The 26,538-nt window shown below is 42.2% G+C and overlaps 1 protein-coding gene across 1 annotated transcript in view; it reads right to left on the bottom strand.

Annotated features, from left to right (window-relative positions):
• Positions 1–6,656: 6,656 nt before the first annotated feature.
• Positions 6,657–26,538, bottom strand: part of LOC138568778 (uncharacterized) — a 44,590-nt gene continuing 24,708 nt past the window's right edge. Inside the window, exon 2 of the mRNA XM_069646554.1 lies at positions 6,657–6,730. Coding sequence (XP_069502655.1) covers positions 6,657–6,730 — 74 coding nt within the window. The remainder of the gene's footprint in view (positions 6,731–26,538) is intronic.

Here is a 26,538-nt window from a genome sequence, read left to right as displayed (position 1 = left end):
CTGATACATTGCAAAAACCTAGGGTAGAATGGGATTGGTTAGTATGGTAGGCTACATATAGAAGATATATGGGGTTAGTACTTTCATTGGCTAAAACAAGTCTGGTGGCTCCTCCTGTGACCACCTCTTAAATGTTGCAAATGCAGGTATCTCAAGTTAGCGCACTTCCTTTGGGCTTTGCAACAAAGTGTGAGCTTGCGTGGAAGGTGGATATGGATTGGTCAGAGAGGGTCTTCTCAGCCTTGGTGCTTTGGAAAGTTACCAGCCCATGAGCAACTATTCAAGGTGGTGGCAACAGCCCCAAAGGTGCTGTCTGTATCCAACAAGTTTACATCGCCGATCCTCTAGGTCTTGAGACAGAACATTGAACTTTCAACCTGGTATTACTTTTGTATCAACTGTCTTCAGTTGGATGGGCACAACCATCTCTCTCTGGCTCAAATGAATTGCCTTTGGCTTCCAGAATCAGATCACGTGTGCAGGGACCAAAAACTTAATTTGCCTGCTCACAATTATGAGGATGTTTAGCTTTTACACCTGCAGGTGTTCTATCTATTCTGCTAATATGAAACTTTCCTTCCCTCGATCTGTCCTTGGCAAGAATATGCACAATCGCTGAACTGACAGAATGGTCTGCACTTCTCTGTGAAATGAACATCTCAGGCCTCTCTCTGTGATCCCGAGCCATCTCAATACCGTCCATTTATTTCAGTGCGGCTGTGGCTTCCATCTTCATTTACATGGCCACTCATGTTAGTTGCAATCGCGTCAGCAAGCTGTTTTATATGTATTCTTGTGCGACTTGCAGTTACTGCATAGCAAAGGTGTATCCGTCCTCTATCTAAGTGGGTTATAAGCATGTTCTTTGTCTCTAAGAGCAATTTAATCTAAGTGTCTGTGTAGCTCCATGCCGGAATGCATATGGGCTTCATGTCTAGCTCATCTATGTCATAGTCCCAGCCATGACGTCATCAGCTTTTTGCATGGTAACGGTCAGTCTACATGCTTCATCGACTGCAAACATATCTATTCAAAAATGTCATCAGGATAGGTTCTTAGTGAATAACATTTCTCACGGTTCCTAGTGATTGCATCGAATGCAAAAGCATCGAATGCAAAAGTTTCTGAAAAAAATGCATCAAAAAATGCTTTTTTTTATTATTATTTTTTAATGGGGGTTCTACCTCACCCCCATTTTTTTACCCCTCAAAACCCATTACAGTAAAAAAAAATCTTTACCTACAACAAAAATGCTTTTTTTCGATGCATTTTTTTCCAAAACGTTTACATTTGAAACTATGTATTCAATGCAATGCCTGGATACCTATCTCACATGTGCGGCACATTGGCGATCGGGAGGAGGGGGCCTGAAACGATGTACACCTTTAATTTATGTGACGTTGAGACGAGGGTGGGATCAGTGCAATGAGGGCCATATTCATGTCTCCCTCTTCACAGACACTGTTACGCTCACCTGGTATCCATGGGGGCGCCTCGAGCCCTCTTCCCGATACCTGGGTAGTGCCTCAAACGGAAGTTGAGCCTGAAATACAGGAGGGCTGGATTCAAGACTAGGCTGTATTCGGTAGGGTGGCTTCCCACTTCCCTTGGATTCAAAACCTTCCCTTGGCCCTCTCCTCACCTTAATTCTTTAGAAGGTGTGCTCTCCACCCTGCTCTTCGTGGCAGGGGTGCATAGTCTCGTGTGGGCATGAGAGGCCAAGTTGCTTCACTGGTACGAGCCCCTTTTGATTGTCTTTAAGGTAGGTCTTGCTGCTTTACAGTCTTTGTATTCTATTTTGTTCTTTCCTTCCTTCCTCTTATTTTTATTAATGTCTTATTCCTTCTCTTTTAGGTGTGCAAGAGATTCTGGCCTTTTTCATGCGGTTTGGAGTTAAGCACGAGCCGGTAAATGAAGGTGTGGTGTGCGGGAAGCTGTCCAGTAAGTAATGCGCGATACACAGTGCTGTTTTGCCTTGTATATGCTAACCTGTGTCTTTCCCCTTCCTTCGTAGGTCGCGGTACTCTTCGACGGTTGTATTGATGTTCCGGAGTGATGCTGACCAAGAGGCGACTAACCAGGTATGAATCTTGTGGTTTTAGCTGTTCGCGTGGATTTGTGAGTATGCACTCACTAATGCTGTTTTTCTCTCTCCTTTTCAAGTTGCAGCGCTCCGGAAAGCATGCGGTGCCCTGAAGATGGAGTTCGCTGGATCGATTGTCTCTGGGTAAGCAGAATCAGGAGCTGACGATGGGCTGAAGACAGGATGCTACTCGCAGGTAAGGTTCCAATAATGATGTTCTTTATCTCCCTGCAGGCACGCAGTTCCAAGAATAGCTGGCTCCAAAGAATGCTGGAGGCCCGACTGGACACGGTGAGCGTTACGCTGCAAACAGCAAAATAACGCAAAGCGTGTTCTGCTGTTTGGGTGTGGCTTAAATAGTCTTCAGGAAAGTAGTCCAGGTAAAATAGTCCCAGGCCATTCACACCCTAAACACTAGACCGCATAGCTCAGTTCTTGGTAACTGAGCTATGTGAGTGCCTCCATGTTGACTGCAGCCCCAAAGAAAGTAGTCCAAGTTAAATAGTCCCAATTTAAAGGTGGTCTCCATAATGACTGTGAGCCTGGTGCCAAAGATGCCAGGACTGACTCCAAGAGAGTCTCGAATGAGGTTTTAAGGCCTTCGAGGCCATAATGGAACCCTGAAACCCGGCCCTACCTGGCAAGCTGATTTGCCAGTGGTGGTCAGGGGTAGGGGTCATGACAGACACCATCAGGACCTGAATGGTAACGTGGAGAAGAAACATGCCCCTCTTTGCGGTTGAACATAAAAATACTGAAGAAAGGGGAATGAACCGCCTGCAGAGCAGCCGAGGCGGGAAGACCTCCTCATGGGAGATATGTACAGAGAGTGAGACTGACACCTGCCTTAGCGTTCTACTATTCGCGGAGGCCCGCAGAGTGCTGAGACACTGATGGAGGAAGAAGCCAGAAACAACCAAAGGGTCTCGAGCTGAGAGACCAATGGTGGGCTAAGGAATGAAAGCCAATGAAGCGCAAGGGGCCAGAGAAAGCCAATGAAGCACAAGGGGCCAGAGAAAGAGAACCCATTGCTTACTGTGGCGGGGAGGAGAAGAGCCATAGAGGAGCAGATCGCACTGACCCTTAAACTTCCCATCTGCCCGAGGAGGACTGCAAAGGAGAATAAGGTACACAGTGGCTCTGGGAGATGTGGGAGGGGAAGGGCAATCATACCCCAAGGCGGGGAGCCAGAAACCATACTCCATGGAATGGTGAGGGCAACCTTGCCCCAATGCAGGGTGCCACAAAAAATACCCAGAGCGGTTGAGAATGAACATACGCTGGAGCAGGGAAGGAGGAAGTATAGCCCAAGATGGGCTAGCAGAAACCATACCCCAAGATGGGTGTCAGAAAACATATCCCAGAGGGGCCTGAGAATGATCATACCCCAAGGCGGGGCGAGAGAAACAATAGGCCCATGTGGGCTACAGGAAACCAAACCCAGAGCCTGGGAGACAGAAATCATTCCCCAGGGAGGGGTGAGAGCTATGATAAACAAAGGTGGGGAAGTAAAAACCAATAACCAGGGCGGGTATGAGAGACCAAATAACAAGTCTGGGTGAGAGCAACCCATTCGCAAGACAGGCAAAAAGAGACCAGATTTCAAGGGGCGCTGAGAAACCCGAAGACGCAGGAAAGGGTATCAGTCACTGGAGAGAGCTGTACAAGATCTCTGGAGGGGGAAGTCAGGGTAAATACCTGATATCCACTAGCGAATCACACAAGCACCCAGGTTGGTTCAGCAATCAGAGACTGAGACATACCATCTCATAACTATCAGTAAGGAAGAGACTAATCAGAAACTAGGATTCTACGATACAACCCAAAGAGTGAGAGAAAAACAAGAGAGACTTGTTGTATTGACTGGAACACTTAGAAGGGCCAAGAGCCCATGCCACCTGTGACTAGGAGAGATAACAAGGGGTCATCAGTCAGTCTCCATTCCCAGGCTGGGAAAGAAACCTTATTTTGTTTGTTAGGATTTTCTTGTGTTCAAAGTGGTAGGGACAGAATCCACACTAGATAAGGTTATTCTGGATGACAGACTTTATTTTCATGTAGGAAATCCTGACGAGCACCGTTAAGACTTATTTTCTGTAGGGCAGGGCTCCACACAACCAGGGTCAGAGTAGGATGTGAATCCCTTAATAAAGACTCCTTAAGAAAACAACAGTGCCCGACTCCTGATTCTGACTTACCACACTTCACCGAGGCGGGGAGTGTCGTGAACCAGGTAAATGCTGCAGTGCATTTCAAACAGAATATTTGAATTTTGCAAAATTAAGTTCTTTCGTTCACATGCTTTCTCGCTGTTTCCCAAAAATGTCACTTTAGGCAAAAAAGCTCAGCAGTGTGCATAATGATTTACAACTTGCAAACAGGATCCGTGGACCCAAAATGGCAAAGGCCTGTGTGCTGAAGTTACAGGATTACAAGGTAGAAGCCTTGGATACAGAGGTTAGGGTAACAACAGTGTTTAGGACAATGAGGGGCAGGACTTCCTGATGACCAAAGGTTCTTCCATATTTAATCCTTCGATCCTTCGATTCTACCATATTTAATTCAGTTGTATTCTAATACCTCTTGTAAAGCGCATTTGAAGGATGACCTAAAAATGCTTGCCTAAAAAGACAGGTTTTCAATTTGTGTCAGAAAACAAGATATAGCAACCAAAGACATACCTTGAGGGGGCTCGATTTCCAGAGTGAAAGGGTAGAACCAAAAAAGAGAGCCCATCTTTGCCGGCAGAATTAAATCTGGGAACCTCCAGACATCTCAGATGGGACAAGCAGAGGTTTTTAGCTGGGGAGTAATCTTTGATCCGATCTGTTTAGAAATAAAGGGAGGGCAGCATTAGATAGCCATTGATGGAAATTACACATAGTTTGGAACGCTGCCTATTCAGCAGCCAGTGCAGTTCAATGAGAGTTATGGATTTGAGAAGAGCATCACGACCAAAGCAAGATGGGCAGCAGCGTATTGAAGAATTTTGAGTCATTGCAACTGGAGCCAGACCAAGACAGAGACAATCACAATATTCTGGATTTGAATTCTGAAGTGACGGAGAAGAGGAAATGTGGCCAAGTGGGAAAGAAAAGCAGCAATTTATTGGAGAAGAGAAGGGTAAGATAATACCAACAGGTAGATGGGAAATGACCGAGTGGGGAGAAAAGTAAACAACACAAGGTTTTTCATTACAAAGCCCTGTGTAGTACATGTGCCAAGAGAAGGCAGCCAGAATTGAGAGAACCCCATATTAGAAGGGTCGCCAAAGGCAATGACCTCAGTGTTTAATAGAGAGCGGCTCAAGAGGTTAAACATGTAACTCACTCTTCAAATCTTGACCATGACCAATGGGAGGAACTGTTCCCAAAAATCAGGGACGATTGCAAAATATTAGGAAGAATCTGGGACACTTTTGGAGGCACAGGTCAGATAGGGACTCTCCCCAAAAATCGGGAATGTATGGTAATCTTACCTTTAACACCCGACTGCATGGAAAGGAGGGAAATGCAGGATCAATGAGATGTGCAAGGATGACAGTGTTAAAGCCAGAAGGCTGCTCAAAAGGTCAGAATAAAAGAGGACGCATAATACAAACACAATGAAACACTTGAACACAGGAATTGAGCTGTCAGAATAAAAGAAAGGAATACCTTGATCGTGTTGACGCAAGTATGCAATGCCCTTAGGACACTTGCAGCTCATGCCTTCAATATGCAATTGGGAGGAAAGCAGGGAACCATAACAGACCTGTATCTAGCTTGATGGTAGAACTGAACACAGGGCTGTAGATCTTATGTTGTCGTATGAAATATCTGAAATAAACTTGACCTGCTTCTTCATTGTAAGGAGTCTACCTGTTCCTTTTGGCTAGATAGGTGAAAGCGATTTGGTTCTTCTCCAAGATGTCGATCTGGCTCGTCCACCGTGGCCCAGTCCAAGATGGCATCCGTGTCCAGCGTGCATGTTTAGACGTCGGAACCCCAGAAGCATCATTCTTGGAGTAGAGTTCCATAAATCTGTAGGAGAGATGGTAAATGCTGTGTCACAACTCTCTTCCTTCCTAGTTTTACTGACGCTCCGTTACCTACCACTTGTTTCTGTCCCCCTCCTTCCTGTTTCCTTGACCTTCTGATTCCTCTTGGCTGTTTCTTCTCTCGTACTTCTTGTTGTTACGTGCGCTCCTGCTGATATCCCGCTGCTCCACTACGCTGTTGTTTATGAACTCCTCTCCTGGGGTCCAGCCTTCCAAGACCAGCTTTCAAGACAGCTTTCGGAGGGTTTTTCTCTTGGAGTTTTCCATTGCACTGGGCTTGCCTTCCGAGATTGCCAACTCGCCTCTCTGTTGTCACCAGAGTGCAAGGTGGTGGCCGCCCAGAAGGACAGATCTTACCTCTACCCCGATAGGACTACCAAAAGAGGCAAGTTAAAGGGAAAACCTGACACTTTCTGAACAGCACACTCCATTGTCAGCAGCTTTCCAAACTTCAGAAAAAATCACACAACAAGCTCTCAGTATTGTTTGTAGCATAGGTGGATGCTCTTCTGGTGACGGTTGTGAAGGAATAGGTTAATTGAGAGATGTCACCACCTTGCTGTCCACTTGGTTTGCAGGAGCATCTTCTGATGCAACCTCCATGTATCCTGCAAAGGCAAGCAGCACAGAACCAAGATTACAAAGGGTGAATACTCTGTATCAAAATCCCTTGGTTGGTGGACAGTTGTATCAGGCTCATTCCACTCTTTGTGAAGAAGAACCGTCAGACTAGCTTTCTGAGGGGCCTTTCCCTAACCGTCTTTGCATCTGCTGACATAGATAAAATTATACAGGAAACAGTGCAATCAGCTCTCTTCCACCCACCCCAATATAATCTACTGTTGGCAGTGGTCTTAAATTGTCCTGCACATTTGGAAGCCAGCCTTGAATGCTTTGCATCTATTTCGCACGAGAATCTAAGCAAGCTGTAGCTGCAATGAAACCCGTTCATCACATGATTTCACCCAGGGTCGGACTGGCCTATAGGGCAATAGGCCCATGGCCGAACCAAAAACACGAAATGCTGGTGTAGGCCAGTTTTTGTTGGTCAAACTGGGCCACTTATTCGGCCAATGTGGGCCAGTTTGATGAGTTACTTCACTATGCGGCTAGAAGATTTGACCAGTGTTACTGAATAAATATTCTTTAACATGCACAATTTACATCACATTTTATCAAAAACCTCCCACTTGGGTACTACTCAAGTGGGAGGTTGTGTGTGTCACAAAAAGAAAGAATTGTCATTTTCAACATTGGCCTACTTTTTCATTGGTGCCCGAGACAATTTTATGGCCCAATCCGACCCTGCCTTCACCTGTTTCACTGCAGAACAGACAAACCCGCTGGTGTTGGCTTCCATGTTTCAGGTCCTCCTACCTTTTGACCTTCATCATAAAGTGGCAGTACCCCAGACCATTGGGATCATTACAAGTTGGCTGGTAAGGGATACCGGGCACTGGTAAGGAGGACGGTGCCGGTAATCCCTTACCGCCCAATTCCGAGGTCCCTTAGAGGGAGACTCAAAGAACGGGTGGTCTGACAACACGTCCTTCACGGGTCCTGCTAAGGGACCAGGGCGCTAATAACGGTACCGCAAATTGCGGTACCGTTAGTAGCTACTTCCCCATTCCCATTGAGCCCTATGTGGGCTCAATGGGAATGGGGAAATGTTGGTTCAATGGGGGCTTACCAGTCCCTCCAGGGTTTGAATGCACCGGTAAATCCCCTTTGAACCAGACCGATGCCGGACCCAGTATTGGAGGCAGCCATGGCGCAAATAGCACCATGGCTACCTCCAATCTCGGAATGAGGCCCCATGTCTCACTCCGGAATGGCACAGCAGAGGATCCCCACAGCCCCAGTGACATGCGCTCTGGGCGATTCCTAGACAGAGGCATTCTACCTGTCACGTTGCCCATGCTCCACGAGTATCCCGTGGACCGTGAAATCCACACCTATTTTAGGATCTGTCTAAAGACAGAGAAAAATAAATAGACAGACAGGGATCGACCTTGGATATATAGGCCACCCTCCAGGTGGAGGCGGGGCAATGTATATAAAAACCTATTCATTTTAAAAAGCTTGCTAAGCAAGAGCCTGCCCAGGGCTGATAACCCCCACTAGTACAGATGGGGTTGAGGAAGATGGAGCAAAGAGGTAATGTTAATCTTCTAGGTCATAGTTAAGGGTTTGTTGTTAGAGCTCAACCCAATTGGGGATTCATTCGTTTGTAATCTGCTCCAGATATTCCTGTCAATTGTATATTCTGGTTGAGGGTCCCACCTCTCTTGCCAAGTGATCGCTCAGGTGTGTCTGCTGACACTGCCACGGTTGTCCTCTGGGTGCTCGGGTGACAAAATCTTGACCCAGACATGCGCGCTAATCTGAGCCTGGGTAGGCATCTGTTGCACAACAATGGATGGCCAGTTCAAGCGAAAGAGGACTTTGTTCTAGGCCTTGTTATGAGTTGCCACCACTTCACCTACCCCAATTAAGACACATGCTTATTAGCATTCCTGATTCCATCAGTGGTGCCAACCTCAGCACCTTCACGCTGGTCCTGATGTCTTTGAGCACTTTCTGCATAGTTGTAACTACTCCACGTTGCCATAATTCCCAATGAGGCCTGGACAGCGCGACAGGAAATACACTCTTTGATTGAATAGGCCATGCAGGAACTGCCACAAAGAACTCTCCTCATTTTGTACATTTCCAAATGGTTGAGTGAAAGTTAAAAGGTGGGATAGCAGGGTGGTTGTGGCCATCAGGGATGTCCTCTGGATACTTTTAAGATTACAAATAGGTTGTGGTAAAACAATTGGCTCTGTGTTGAGGTGATGGTAGGGAAGAACTAGTCTTTTACTGCAAAATCAATAAAAAACAATTATTTAAAAAATAGTTACATTGGAATATGTAGTGAAATAATAAATCGAGGTATTTTTACTTGTTAAAAAATAATATTTGTTTTACTCTTTAAACTGCTTTCAACGTATGATTTACTGTTGAATTGTTACAGCATAACTTCTGAAGATCTACATGAAAATGAAAAACTCTGATAAATAGACACAAGAAATGTAGCCTTCTTACTCTCCACTAAACAACAAGTGAGCGTTTAAGTCAAACTAAAAACACCGAAAGCACCGCCTCTGACCTCGCAGACACGATTCTGAAGGCCGCCATACTCGGCAGCAGGCCGCGCACACAGCACAATGCTGTGCCGTGGAATTTGTAAGGGTTGCATTCACCAGACCGCCTTTATGTTGGCAGGCACATTAAATATTCCCAAGTCCAAAGGTTAATGCCATTGTGGCTATGGCTGTTGAATGACTGCATTGTAATCGGGTTTAGCAGTGCTTTGTGGCTTTGTAGCTGGTGTCGTATATTAGCCACGGCTTCGGGCATCAGGACTGTCCACCGCAGCACTGAAATACACATAAATCCAACGCGGAAGCCGATACTTCCTGCAATGTGGGATTTCCCTATGGCAATATTTAACGACACCTTATTTATACATGGTTGTGTAGGTTCGGTTCTATTATCTGTTTTTCAGTTGGGTCATTTTTTTCTTCAGAAGGTTCATATGATGGTATACTCGTTTTGTATGCATAGTTGCTGGCTTTACCCATATGTGGAGGTCCCATTGCACGAGAGAAGCACAACCGATCAAACATTTGAAATTGCATAAGCAAAGTTCTTGGAACCTTTTGAAATTGCATAAGCAAGGCGGCGTAACAGAATTCAGATTGAAAATGGAGGAAACCATTTAAAGTCAAGGGTAGCAATCCACGAAAAAAACAGTTACACCAATGTGAATGTTTGGGAACTGCAACATTCTTTGTATGTATATGTGCTAGAAGTTAGTGAAATAATTGCATTATTCCCGTGAGAGTAACTGGAGGAGGGACACATGGTACTCAGACACATTGGAAAGGGTCTTACTGAAGCAATAATTGATTTATACGTAGCTGAAAAACTGACTTATATAAAAAAAGGCAGTCTCCCGGGATGGCACTCATTCTAATATCATGTTTTCATATAAAAGGAAGTCTCTACCTGGATGTCACTCATACTAACATCATGCTTTAATATAAGAGTTAGTCTACTCACTCATTCTAATATCCTGCTTTAATACAAAAGGCAGTTTACCCGTATGGCACTCATTCCAATATCATGCTTTAATATAAAAGGTATTATATTATTGTGCTGAAGAGCAGAACATCCCCACTCTCTGGAACAGGGAATTACAACATCTTCGTTAGCAGAAAGGAGATCCAGAGGACATCATTTTATAAATCAGTATAACAAATATGTATTTAAGATGATGCAAAATTATCAATGAAATAAATCATGAATGAATCAAAAAATGAAACACCAATTAAATGCAGGTACAATCACAACTATAAAATGCAGGTGACACCAGACATTACGACACAACAATAAGGTAATCTATCCTAAATCAATCAACAGCTCTCGATTCACATGTATACAAGTCACAAAATGACATTTCATATCAACACCAATTAATACACAATATATTTTTTAAAATGTGTTTTTTTGGTCTTTTTTTGGAGTGGATCTTAGCAGCTGTTTAGTGGGACACCATCATGTATCCAAAACTGTTACAGGACCGGCCGGTTTTGACGTGTAGGTGTGTTTTCACCAGGTCTTCCTCAGGGGACCAATAGTACGCTACAAGAAAGTACATATATATATATATATATATATTTTTTTTTTTTTTTCCAGTGAAAAAAACGTGGTTAAAGGGACGTTATGGTTAAGTTGGACTAATAAAAACCTATGAAATTCAATGAAAAAACTTTGTTAAAGGGACATTATGGTTACAAGCAAAATCGAAAAACCCCTGAAATTCCCCAGTTATGGTAGGCTAAGCAACCATAACTCGCGCCACCACTGTGCACTGCTAAGACTAACACCCAGGACATCAAAGATGACATCACAAATATCATTGATGACATCACTGATGACATCACATGTCTAGCCCCTTCTTTTTTGTTCACTGCCATATCTAGGCCAGGTGGGTTTATTTACTGACAATCAGAAACTTAACTTTCAAAAGGTATTACATTTATGGATATTGCTATTCTCACTTGTTCTTACACTACTTTCCTTAGAATTTAATCGCATCTTATGATTTACATATATAGGGGAAGAAGCAGGCCTGAAACACAGCAATCATTTTTGTGCGTGAATACAATCATGTAGATTATACACAGTTGCTAATGATACTGCCTCTTGTTTGCTTACTTTACTCTCCATATATAAGCCCCATATGTGTAGTATGCATTGTAGTCTATTTATGATTTGTGTGTATTACTAGAAATATGTAGTAAGTGATGCATTATTAGCTACTTAGTACATGTTTCACAGACTGGAAAAGTCTGATACAGAAGCATTCACCGTTTTATTATATATCTTTGGAAAATTACAAATATGGCACCACTGTGGTGTATGCTGCAGCCAATACCTACATTTCTGTATGAGTAGGTTTCTGTACTAGAAAGAACACTGCAATGGAATTTTCTTTAAAACACTACGTTGCGTGATGAAGTATGTAGTTTATTACACAACATTACATTCACAACCCCTTGTATGAAAAGTAAATGCACATGTGATGTCATCAGTGATGTCATGAATGATATTTGTGATGTCATCTTTGATGTCCTGGGTGTTAGTATTAGCAGGGCATGGTGGTGGCCCGAGTTATGGTTGCTTAGCTTACCATAACTGGCGAATTTCAGGGGTTTTTCGATTTTACTTGTAACCATAACGTCCCTTTAACAAAGTTTTTTCATTGAATTTCATAGGTTTTTATTAGTCCAACTTAACCATAACATCCCTTTAACAACATTTTTTCAGTGAATTGCGTAGCTTTTTATTAGTGAAACTTAACCATAACGTCCCCTTAACAAAGTATTTTCATTGAATTTTATAGGTTTTTCTTAGTGCAACTTAACCATAATGTCCCTTTAAACAACGTTTTTCAATGAATTTCATGGGTTTTACCAGTGCATGCTATTTTCCTACAACTTACTAATATCATACTTACCAAATATAACAATATTTGTGTCCAATTTACAAAGTGTCACCTTAAAACTCTGTCTGCCATTTCCCACCTTCTAGAATCATTTTTAACACTTCTATACACTTTTTGCAACTATTTCAACTAGTTTTGTATCCGTAGACATCTACGAACATCTGACTTCATTGCGGAACTTCCAGACAGTGCCTCATGACCATACGCTGGCGCTCAGCATAATGACGTGTCCGAGAACCCGTCTGCACTGCACGATAAGATCTGTCTTTCGCGGACAGTTTGGAACTGCATTTTCTACTGATCTAGGAACTTTCAACTTCAAAATTTCCCTTGCACACCCCCTACACCTTTTCGTACTCATTATCCATTACTAATCTAGTACACAGTACATACTTGGAAGACATTTATCAAAACTGCTATTTATCTTAAAAATGGCATCAGTTATTGCCATCCTTCCTCCCCAAGAGCCACCACCACCACCAGCTGGAGGACCTTAAATAGCGCAGTACGTTCAAAGACAATGAAGTGGACCAAGAAGATGAGGTAGAGGAAGTGTCCACTTCTAGCACCAAGATCGAATCATGGGTGTGCCAGTTCTTTGCTGCTGTTGGGAGTGTAGCGAAGGCTAAAGCTACCAAAGTGAAATGCACTGAGTGCAATTTTTTACTCAGTCGCAGACTACCTGGACAGTACTCCTACGGAACCACCTCCATGCGCCGCCACACCAAATCCAATGACCGCAATGCTCTCAGAAAGGTTATTCCTTTCTCAGCAAGAAGTAAGCTGTCTTCCTCCACCTTATCTTCCTCAACAAATACTGTAACCACACAGCCTGATGTCTACGGGCATTGGTGCGTTATAAATAAATAAATAAGGAGGGCTATGGACCATTATTGTCCATTGCAGCCCCGGAAATGGCGGATAAAGGCCATTAGCACCCCTGGTTCCCAAAGCGGGAACCCAGGATGCTAAAACATAGATTTTTCTTCCTATAGCGGGATGCCTGTGGCGTCCCACTGTAACTAAGGAAGGAAAATCCTTTTCCAAGACAGCCAACATGGAAAGAGAAGACGGGGCTCCATACACAGCCCCTCTTCCCATGCCATGGCAGCTTGCAAAACCCTATCAACATATTACCACAAGCACGTTTTATCCCTTTCAAACCTATCCTACCTTCGAATAACTTTACCACATAGCCGGTCCCAGGTAGACATAGCCACTTTAACACCATTTTTCATCCCTAGCGGTCATGGCCAGCAGGCAGATTGTCTGTGTCATAACATTATGCCATGACCCAGACAATCTGGCTTCTGCCCATGGCCACAGGCTATACCTCAGTCACCAAAGGTATATGACTATTTTTTGTACCTACATTATTACACTTGTCAAAAAATAAAACACGGGCACATTTGAAAAACCATGCTTTAATGTCCTTGCCAATGCTCCTCACGAGCTTGCTCGAAATCGCCCATGTTTTATTTTTTAAAAATTGTCAAAATGTATGTACATACAATAGTCATATAACTTAGCCCCCACTCGACAAAATCATTCAATCTTTACACAAACATTGAAGGTTTGGTCTATAATCTTTCTCAAAACTTTTGTCCACATTCGTCAAATAGCAACAAAGTTATAAGCCATCAAAAAATGTTGAGACCCCTCCCTGAGTTCCCCCCTCTAATTTCGCCCCCCCTTGAAAAAATCCCACCAAACTTTAAAAAACCATTTATATTTAGATCCAAAATCGTTTTGCCAAATGTTGTGCAGATTCTTCAAATGACACCACATTTATATGCATTTACAATATTTTGGGACCCCTCCCCCTCTAATTTTGCCCCCTCTTGACAGAATACCAAAATATTTTGCAAAACCATTCAGGATTAGTTCTAGAATGATATTGCAAAATTACATGCAGTTTCATTGAGTGGCGCAAAAGTTATAAGCCATCCAAAAACTGCTTTTCCCCAGCCCTGCAATGCAGGAATAGGTACAGATGTCCTAGGACATCTGAAGTGTCTGCGAACACCACAGGACTGCCCCCAGAACATCCAGAGTGTTTGCAGACTTTCGGGGGGTGATACAACCCATTTTTCGGCTTCCAATGGCCATATCCTATCCAATCCTCACCCCCCTATATCCCCAGAGATTGTTTGTCGAGTTTGACAAGTGAAATGCTGCTTTTTAAAAAAAAGTTTTCACCGGGCTGTTCGCGGACCCCAAAAAAGTCTGCGAATCCACGATGGCAGGCATTTCAGGGAATCAGGCGCATTTCACGTTCCATCCAATCAGCGGGCGTGTCCCAGTGTCCGCGGACCACGCAAAAGTCAGCAAATTTTTCTGGCCAATCAGAGGCCAGTCTGCAGACAGTGCGGCCAATCAGAGGCCAGTCCGCGGACTGAACAGGGAAGTGAGTCAGCGGAGCGGACATAGATATCACTAATTTTTTTGCTTTACATTTTGGTCATTTAAACAGAAACTACTGGACGGATTTACACCAAATGTTTAAAAAGCACGCTTTCGAGACCAAGCCGCCGCTCCTGCCGCAAATCTGGTGTAAATCCGTCCAGCGGTTTGGGCTGTAGGCGTGAGCAAAGATTTTTCACATTATGTCTATGGGAAAAAAAGACATTTTGGGACCCCCCTATAACTTTGCCCCCCCCCCCCTCTGGACAAAACCTCAGAGTGGGCCATATACTTTTTTTGCAAAGTTTGGTGAGGATTCGTCCAGGGGTAGCGAAGTTATAAGCCGCCCAAAAAGTGCTCTTACTATGGAAACAGCAACTTAACCGTGGCTGTGTAATATATATATATATATATATATATATATATATATATATATATATATATATATATATATATATATATACACACATCATGTGTGATAAGACAATCACTTGAACCTGCATAGGTCATGCACGTGAATATCGGTAACTACCAAAAACAATTCCCCATGTGCAGGGAGAACCACAGAGAATCCATGCAGTCCCCCAAAAAGGTAGCCCTCAGCAGTTGGAGGCATCCTATAATTGGGAGAAATCTAACACCAACCCGTGCCCAAGGAAATCAATTACATGAGGCTAGTGCTACCTAATATGCGGGGCAGTCACTTCATCAGAGACAGATATAGTGCAGTGTTTCATTTGATATTGATGACCTGAGAAGGAAATGGAAGTTCATTTTGTATGGGTGACATATTGATATTGATATTGATATTTTATTTGTATGGTGCTCGTACACAAGTGTACGAAAACAGCCCAATACTATAAGAACAAAGATTGATGCACATCGAGCCCATGAGTTCCCAGTCTCCCCTCACATATCTTATTTAGGAGGCATACTGCAGCAACAGTCGTTGGAGCAGGGGCTGCATATTCTGGCGATCCAGCAGTGTAATCGCCCTAATCCTAAGGGACTAAATGGTTAAATATTACTGTGTGTCATAACAGTTGGATGCCAATGGTGCTGGAGGCCATAATGTACGGGCCTGCCGGCCATATGTGTGACCAATAATTAGTTAATTCACCCTAATCTCATGCTGACTGGTTAATAGCCTCCATAGGTACAAAGAACATTAATTATTTTGGGATGTAGCAAATCCCTCCTGGCAATAAGCACTATGTTGCTTATCGGAGAGAAAGGCATTGCTCCAACAAGAGCTCCAACTGGTGGACAGCCTCGCAATAAGCACTATGTCACTTATCGAAGAGAAGGGCAATAGCTTCAATGAGAGCTCCAACTGGTGTACACCCTCTCAGTCTGTGTCCCCCATTACCCTCGGGTCTCGAAATAAAATAAATATAAAGAAGTGGTAATCTACACGCTTAAGTGCACTTTACCTTGCGTGAGTCATGTATATCCTCTGTGTACAGCAAGCATCACGGGGCGTCAGTCCTAATTGGACAACTTGACGCCACCGTATTTCTGCAGACGTGCAGAGGTCATATGACTAAACACGTGTTACGCGTGTGTAGAGCTCGCAACACCCACAAACATCTAAAGCATTGGCCAGTACTTAGCAAAATGTGCAGGGCGGTGCACTCGGAAGTATCCCACACCACAGCGATTATTGGATGGACCACACCAAGAGTCAATAAAAAATGTGCAGGGAAGACACAATAGAGGGAGATTTCAAAATATCCCCACCCATGTTGCATAAGTACAAGACTTGCTTGTATAAAATACCTTGGGCACCATTAAAGGAGCTAGACAGCATGGCATATTCACATGACCCCCAACGGGAAAAGATTATTCATTAAACTTATGGGACATCCTGAAATTAGACTAGGAAAATTGTTATCTGCGGACAAGTTCATAATATAATCCCAGTAATGGCCCTACAAGGGGAAAGGGCAAGTTTTGTGGAGCGTACACCCCTAACACACTTAAACCACATTATGGAGATGGCCTCTCAGAACCCCAAATGTGCTTGTAAATCACAAGAATTACCATTACGTTATGTACCAACAAAGCAAGTGACACTCGGGAAATTCTCAGCGATGGGCGTCTGAGCTCTTATCAATGGAATACATTTTGTTCTTCAAGTTCTAAAGTCCCATTGTTCCATAGGATTCAGACCTCTTTCAAATGTTTTGAGATTGAATATCCATAATTGTTCTTTATAGGCCAGTTTATTGGCTTCCTGTACACTACTAGTCTCATCGATCTTGTCTATACAGAACTAAGAAAGGTCCTCCAGAGTATGTCCCATTTCAAGGTAGTGCAGATCCAATGGAGCATTTAGGGTGCGGGTGCGGATTTTGGATCGGTGTTCATTGTTCCTAAAGTGCACTTCCCTTGAGGTCTTCCCAATGTACAACATTTTGCACTGGCATTGTATTGCATATATTACATTCTTGCTTTTACAGGTGGCAAACATCCGCAAGTCCCAAGTCCTAAGCTCATGTTCGAAGGCTAGTGTTTTCTTAGAATATTTGCATGCCACGAAGAGGTACATGGGTAATGTCCAATCACCGGGGTCAGGTGGACATTTTGGACTATCATGCATTTAACCGGGGGTCTGCTTTCTCTTGTTAGCCTTTGCTTGAAATTCTTGCTTTTCTTAAAAGCAAATAATGGCTTTCAAGTTTCACATCTGTTGTATTGAGGATCCTCCAATTTTTTAAGATAGTCCCTTTAATGGCTTTACTGTGCTGGCAAAAAGTGGATGCACAAACTAGGCGGTCCCTAAATTCAGGCTTGGTTTTAGGAATGATTGGTGAATCTCACTCTTTTCCTACATCGTTTTATACATTTTTGTGGTAGACAGGTTCTAGAAGTCTAGTTTGAAGAACATCTGCATGTTCATTAAATCTACCAATATCTGTGCAGTTGCAGTGAAAACGTAAGAACCTCCCATATGGTAAGTTCTGAAGTAGACTTTTAGGATGCTAACTTTCAAAATGAAGAGTGGTGTTCCTTTCAGTCGCCTTCCTATACCGTTCAACTTGAAGAACACCTGCATCATTAAAGATGGATAGATCCAAAAATGAAATTCTTGTGGATTGGAAAACTCATATGTGAAATGCAAGTTGGAATCACCCGCATTAATCCAATCAACAAAGTCCATCAATGTTTTCCCAAAGTAGGAGAATATCGTCAATATGACGACGATATAATTTGATCGATTGTAAGAAAGGATTGACATTATTTAGGATGCATTGTTCTTCAATAAGAGCCATATAGATGATGGGTAAATAAGGAACAAAGGCAAAGCCCATCGCAGTGCCCTCACTTTGCAAAAAATATGTATCTTTTAACATAAAGAATCTTTTAGTGAGCACCAGTGATGCGCATGCAGTCAGGAATTCAGTAGGCACGTTATGGGAGTGGGCCGTCTATACAACATAATCTCTAGGCTTTGGACAGCTTTATCTTGCGGGATATTGGTATATAATGCTTCAATATCTAGCATTACTAGAACCTGTTTTGCTGGATCAAGTTCAAGTCCTTCAACTCTAGTAATAACATCCCTAGAGTCCAACAGAAAAGTTGGAGTGGCCATAACAATCAGTTTGATAAAAAAAAATCTATGTATTGGGACAATGGCTCGAGGATCGAGCCACAGCCCAACACAATGGGACGTCCTGGAGGGTTGAGAAGATTCTCATGAATTTTAGGAATGGTGTAGAAGAGCATGATGCGCTTTTCTGACTAATTGATTAAATCAAATACTTTTTGTGACACATACCCTTTTTCAACTGCCTTCTCACTTAACACCAATATTCTTTTCTTTATTTCGGCTGATGGATCCCAGGTTACCCTCTGATAATGTCCTGGGAGGTCCAACAGTCTATTAGTCGCTTGGTCCTACAAGTTGGCATCTCGCACTACAATGCAGCCACCCTTATTTGCCACCTTAATTACAATAGAGTGATCCTGTGCCAATATATTAATGGCCTGTGAAGAGGGATTGGGAAGTTTACCGCCTCCTCCACCTCCTATAAAATGCATGACATGGAAGAAGGCTAGAAGATATCGTGATCGCCCATACTATTTCAGACTAATTCTCAGTGCTCCAATGATTGATAAGTATGTCAAGAGGTACCCCCTCAGCCAGCCCTATAGGCCAGGTGTGGTACAAATCTACCCTAGGATGGACGAGGAGTCCTAGGCTGCAACTAAAGACACCACAATTGACAGTATTGATTAAAGTGCCAAGAAGCCATGTTATTGAAGTCGACAGAGACACCATGACTTGGCAGCGTTAGACATGAAGCACATGTGCCATCCGCACTTCGGGACACAAACACACACTCAAATACACAAAGAACACGAGCGTACAGTTCTATAGTTAGAGGACATATACATAGACATACTGTCATTGCTTTTATTATTTTGCCATTAGCTAGATGCAGCAACACAGAAACTGCAAGAAGCAAGAGAGCCTGAGTAAAGCTTGCAGATGCTTCATGTGAATAACCTTATGAAATGCAAGAGTACCTATGGGACCTGACAGAGCCAAGTATGACTAACCTATGGAGGATATAGAATAGCACGAACACTGTAGGAACTGCATAAGGATTTAGGAAAATCAAAGCAGGCACCAGGCCTCACAGCTAGGATAAAGCTGACCTGAATTAAGGCAGGAGAAGAGCAAAACGTGTGAAACAGGAACCGCTGCAAAGGCCACCAGATACAGATGACATTCCATTCCCTGAAGGACAGTAGCCCCACCTGCAATAAATGCAAATAATTTGTCATAATTCAGAGCTGCACAGCTCCAAATCATGGTCTCTGAAGACGTGACCCCGCCGACGCAGACAATGGACAGCGACCAGCACTGAGAAAGAGAGCCGATCTCCCGCTACCAAAGATGTTACAATGTGAGACAAGTGTTTCACTGAGCAACAGAGCACTCTCATAAACTAAGGTGGTACACACAAGTTAAAATGCAGATACATGGTCATTCTAATTACCTTGAAAATATATAAGGTAGTCTACCCGAATGGCACTCATTCTAACATCATGCTTTTATTTAAAAGGTACTCTACCCAGATGGCACTCATTCTAACATCATGCTTTCATATAAAAGGTAGTCTACATGGATGGCAAATTCTAATATCATGCTTTAATATAAAAGGCAGTCTACCTTGATGGCACATATGCTTTACAAAAGGCAGTCTACCCAGGTGGAACTCGTTCTAATATCCTGCTTTAATATAGAAGGCAGTCTACCCGGATGGCACTCATTCTAATATCATGCTATAATGTAAAAGGCAGTCTACCCAGATGGCACATATGCTTTAATACAAAATGCAGTCTACCGAGATGGCACTCATTCTAACATCGTACTTTCATATAAAAGGCAATCTACCTAGATGGCACTCATTCTTATATCATGCTTTAATGTAAAAGAAAGTCTATGCAGCTGGCACGCTTAACATCATGCTTTCATATAAAAGGCAGTCTAACCAGATGGCACTCATCAGAACATCAAGCCTCTATACAAAAGGTAGTCTACCCACTCATTCTAATATCATGCTTCAATACCAAAGGCAGTCACCCCAAATGGCACTCATTCAAACATCATGCTTTAATATGCAAGGCAGTCTACCCGGATGGCATTCATTCTAACATCATGCTTTAATATAAAGGGAAGTCTACACAGATGGCACAATCTAATATCATGCTTTAATATAAAATGCAGTCTACCCAGATGGCACATATGCTTTTATACAAAAGGCAGCCAACCCATATGGCACTCATTCTAACATCAGCTTTAATGTAAAAGGCAGTCTACACGGATGGCACAATCTAATATCATGCTTTAATATAAAAGGCAGTCTACCCGGATGGCACATATGCTTTTATAAAAAAGGCAGTCTACAAGGATGGCATTCATTCTACTATCATGCCTTAATATAAAAGGTAGTCTACATGGATGGCACAATCTAATATCATGCTTTAATATAAAAGGCAGTGCACCCTGATGGCACATATGCTTTTATGCAAAAGGCAGTCTAACCGGATGGCACTCATTTTAATATCATACTTTCATATAAAAGGCAGTCTACCCGGATGGCACTCATTCTAATATCATGTTTTAATATAAAAGGTAGTCTACCCGGATGGCATATACGCTTTTATACAAAAAGCAGTCTACCCGGATGGCAGTCATTCTAACAAAATGCTTTTATACAAAAGGCAGTCTACCCGGATGGCACTCATTCTAATATCATGCTTTAATGTAAAAGGCAGTCTACCCGGATGGCACTCATTCTAATATAATAATTTGATATAAAAGCCAGTCTACCACGATGTCACTCATTCTAACATCATGCTTTAATATAGAAGGTTGTCTACACGGATGACACAATCTAATATCATGCTTTAATATAAAAGGCAGTCCACCCGGATGGCACATATATGCTTTTTATACAAAAGGCAATCTACCCGGATGGCACTCATTCTAATATCATGCTTTTATTACAAAAGATAGTCTACACGGATGGCACAATCTAATATCATGCTTTAATATAAAAGGCAGAGTACCCGGATTGCACATATGCTTTTTATACAAAAGGCAATCTACCCGGATGGCACTCATTCTAACATCATGCTTTAATATAGAAGGTAGTCTACACTGATGGCACAATCTAATATCATGCTTTAATATAAAAGGCCGTCTACCCAGATGGAACTCGTTCTAATAGCCTGCTTTAATATAAAAGGTAGAATACGCGGATAGCACTCGTTCTAACATCATGCTTTAATATAGAAGACAGTCTACCCGGATGGCAATCATTCTAATATCATGCTATAATGTAAAAGGCAGTCTACCCGGATGGCACATATGCTTTTATACAAAATGCAGTCTACCCAGATGGCACTCATTCTAATATCATACTTTCATATAAAAGGCAGTTTACCTGGATGGAACTCATTGTAACATCATGCTTTAATATAAAAGCTACTCTACACGGAGGGCACATGTAAAAGGCAGTCTACCCGGATGGCACATATGATTTTATACAAAAGGCAGTCTACCCAGATGGCAATCATTCGAATAATGCTCTAATATAAAAGGCAGTCTACCCGGATGGCACTCATTCTAATATAATGCTCTAATATAAAAGGCAGTCTACCCGGATGGCAGTCATTCTAATATCATGCTTTAATGTAAAAGGCAGTCTACCCGGATGGCACATATGCTTTGATATAAAAGCCAGTCTACCGGGATATCACTCATTCTAACATCATGAGTTTATATAAAAGGCTGTCTACCCAAATGGCACTCATTCTAACAACATGCTTTCATGAAAAAGGCAGTCTACCCGGATGGCACTCATTCTAACATCATGTTTTAATATAACAGGTAGACTACACAGATGGCACTCATTCTAATATCATGTTTTAATTTAAAAGGCAGTGTACCCGGATGGCCCATATGCTTTTATACAAAAGGCAGTCTACCTGGATGGCACTCATTCTAACATCATGCTTTTATATAAAAGGCAGTATTTCAGGATGGCACTCGTTCTAATATCATGTTTTAATATAAAAGGTAGAATACGCGGATAGGCCTCATTCTAACATCATGCTTTAATATAAAAGGCAGTCTACCCGGATAACACTCATTCTAACATCATGCTTTTATAGAAAGGGTAGTCTACCCGGATGGCATTCATTCTAAAATCATGCTTTTATATAAAGGGCAGTCTACCCAGATAACACTCATTCTAACATCATGCTTTCATGGAAAAGGCAGGCTAACCGTATGGCACTCATTAGAACATAGTGCTTTCATATAAAGGGCAGTCTACCCACTCATTCTAATATCATGCTTCAATACAAAAGGCAGTCTACCCAAGTGTCACTCATTCTAATATCATTCTTTGATATAAAAGACAGTCTACCGGGATGTCACTCATTCTAACATCATGCTTTTATATAAAAGGCAGTCTACCCAGATGGCACTCATTCTATCATCATGCTTTTTTTTAATAAAAGGCAGTCTACCGGGAAGTCACTCCTTCAAACATCATGCATTTATGTAAAAGGCAGTTTACCCAGATGGCACTCATTCTAACATCATGCTTTAATATTAAAGGCATTCTACTCAGGTAACACTCATTCTAATATCATGCTATAAAGTAAAAGGCAGTCTACCCGGATGGCACATATGCCTTTATCCATAAGGCAGTCTACCCAAATGGCACTCATTCTAACATCATACATTCATATAAATGGCAATCTACCTAGATGGCACTCATTCTCACATCATGCTTTAATATAAAAGGTAGTCTACACGGATGCCACATTCTAATATCATGCTATAAAGTAAAAGGCAGTCTACCCGGATGGCACATATGCTTTTATACAAAAGGAAATCTACTGGGATGTCACTCATTCTCACATCATGCTTTCTTTTAAAAGGCAGTCTACCCAGGTGGAACTCCTTCTAATAGCCTGCTTTAATATAGAAGACAGTCTACCCGGATGGCAATCATTCTAATATCATGCTATAATGTAAAAGGCAGTCTACCCGAATGGCACATATGCTTTTATAAAAAATGCAGTCTACCCAGTTGGCACTCATTCTAATATCATACTTTCATATAAAAGGCAGTCTACCTGGATGGAACTCATTGTAACATCATGCTTTAATATAAAAGATAGTCTACACGGAGGGCACATTCTAATATCATGCTTTAATGTAAAAGGCAGTCAACCCGGATGGCACATATGCTTTTATACAAAAGGCAGTCTACCCAGATGGCACTCATTCTAATATCATGCTTTAATGTAAAAGGCAGTCTACCCGGATGGCACACGTGCCTTGATATAAAAGCCAGTCTACCGGGATATCACTCATTCTAACATCATCCCTTTATATAAAAGGCTTTCTACCCAGATGACACTCATTCTAACAACATGCCTTCATGTAAAAGGCAGTCTATGCGGATGGCACTCATTCTAACATCATGTTTTAATATAAAAGGTAGACTACACAGATGGCACTCATTCTAACATCATGCTTTCATGGAAAAGGCAGTCTAACCGGGTGGCACTCATTAGAACAGAGTGCTTTCATATAAAGGACAGTCTACCCACTCATTCTAATATAATGCTTCAATACAAAAGGCAGTCTACCCAGATGTCACTCATTCTAATATCATTCTTTGATATAAAAGCCAGTCTACCGGGATGTCACTCATTTTAACATTATGCTTTTTTTTAATAAAAGGCAGTATACCTGGAAGTCACTCCTTCTAACATCATGCTTTTATATAAAAGGCATTTTACACAGATGGCACTCATTCTAACAACATGATTTCATATAAAAGGCTGTCTACCCGATGGCACATATGCCTTTATCCAAAAGGCAGTCTACGCAGATGGCACTCATTCTAACATCATACTTTCATATAAATGGCAATCTACCTAGATGGCACTCATCCTCACATCATGCTTTAATATAAAAGGTAGACTACACTGATGGCACATATGCTTTTATACAAAAGGCAGTCTACCCGATGACACTCATAATAATATCATGCTTTAATGTAAAAGGCAGTCTACCTTGATGGCCCATATGCGTTTATACAAAAGGCAGTCTACCCAGATGTCACTCATTCTAATATCATTCTTTGATAGAAAAGCCAGTCTACCGGGATGTCACTCATTCTAACATCATGCTTTTATATAAAAGGCAGTCTACCCTGATGGCAATCATTCTAACATCATGATTTTATATAAAAGGCAGTCTACCTGGATGACACATATGCTTTTATAACAAAGGCAGTCTACCCAAGTAGCACTCATTCTAATATCATGCTATAAAGTAAAAGGCAGTCTACCCGGATGGCACTCATTCTAACATCAAAAATGTAATTATTTAGGACGCATTGTTCTTCAATAAGAACCAGATAGATGATGGGTAAATAAGGAACAAAGGCAAAGCCCATCGCAGTGCCCTCACTTTGCAAAAAATATGTATCTTTGAACATAAAGAATCTTTTAGTGAGCACCAGTGATGCGCATGCAGTCAGGAATTCAGTAGGCACGTTATGGGGTGTGGGCCGTCTATACAACATGATCTCTAGGCTTTGGACATCTTTCTCTTGCGGGATATTGGTATATAATGCTTCAATATCCAGCGTCACTAGAACCTGTTTTGCTGGATCAAGTTCAAGTCCTTCAACTCTGGTAATAACATCCCTAGAGTCCAACAGAAAAGTTGGAGTGGCCATAACAATCAGTTTGATAAAAAAGTCTATGTATTGGGACAATGGCTCGAGGATCGAGCCACATCCCAACACAATGGGACGTCCTGGAGGGTTGAGAAGATCCTCATGAATTTTAGGAATGGTGTAGAAGAGCATGATGCGCTTTTCTGACTAATTGATTAAATCAAATACTTTTTGTGATACATACCCTTCTTCAACTGCCTTCTCACTTAACGCCAATATTCTTTTCTTTATTTCGGCTGATGGATCCCAGGTTATCCTCTGATAATGTCCTTGGAGGTCCAACAGTCTATTAGTCTCTTGGTCCTACAAGTTGGCATCTCGCACTACAATGCAGCCAACCTTGTCTGCCACCTTAATTACAATAGAGTGATCATGTGCCAATATATTAATGGCCTGTGAAGAGGGATTGGGAAGTTTACCGCCTCCTCCACCTCCTATAAAATGCATGACATGGAAGAAGGCTAGAAGATATCGTGATCGCCCATACTATTTCAGACTAATTCTCAGTGCTCCAATGATTGATAAGTATGTCAAGAGGTACCCCCTCAGCCAGCCCTATAGGCCAGGTGTGGTACAAATCTACCCTAGGATGGACGAGGAGTCCCCGGCTGCAACTAAAGACACCACAATTGACAGTATTGATTAAAGTGCCAAGAAGCCATGTTATTGAAGTCGATAGAGACACCATGACTTAGAAGCGTTAGACATGACGCACATGTGCCATCCGCACTTCGGGACACATACACACACACTCAAATACACAAAGAACACGAGCGTACAGTTCTATAGTTAGAGGACATATACATAGACATACTGTCATTGCTTTTATTATTTTGCCATTAGCTAGATGCAGCAACACAGAAACTGCAAGAAGCAAGAGAGCCTGAGTAAAGCTTGCAGATGCTTCATGTGAATAACCTTATGAAATGCAAGAGTACCTATGGGACCTGACAGAGCCAAGTATGACTAACCTATGGAGGATATAGAATAGCACAAACACTGTAGGAACTGCATAAGGGTTTAGAAAAATCAAAGCAGGCACCAGGCCTCACAGCTAGGATAAAGCTGAGCTGAATTCAGGCAGGAGAAGAGCAAAACGTGTGAAACAGAACCCGTTGCCAAGGCCACCAGATACAGATGACATTCCATTCCCTGAAGGACAGTAGCCCCACCTGCAATAAATGCAAATAATTCGTCATAATTCAGAGCTGCACAGCTCCAAATCATGGTCTCTGAAGACGTGACCCCGCCGACGCAGACAATGGACAGCGACCAGCACTGAGAAAGAGAGCCGATCTCACGCTACCAAAGATGTTACAATGTGAGACAAGTGTTGCACTGAGCAACAGAGCACTCTCATAAACTAAGGTGGTACACACAAGTTAAAATGCAGATACATAGTCATTCTAATTACCTTGAAAATATATAAGGCAGTCTACCCGAATGGCACTCATTCTAACATCATGCTTTTATCTAAAAGGCACTCTACCCAGTTGGCACTCATTCTAACATCATGCTTTCATATAAAAGGTAGTCTACATGGATGGCAAATTCTAATATCATGCTTTAATATAAAAGGCAGTCTACCCAGATGTCACTCAATCTAATATCATTTTTTGATAGAAAAGCCAGTCTACCGGGATGTCACTCATTCTAACATCATGCTTTT

This window comes from Ambystoma mexicanum, chromosome 2q (assembly GCF_040938575.1).
Source record: "Ambystoma mexicanum isolate Mex_15411 chromosome 2q, UKY_AmexF1_1, whole genome shotgun sequence".
NCBI lineage: Eukaryota > Metazoa > Chordata > Amphibia > Caudata > Ambystomatidae > Ambystoma > Ambystoma mexicanum.
The sequence above is the reverse complement of the archived record's forward strand: the minus strand, read 5'-3'. Positions and strand labels throughout refer to the sequence as shown.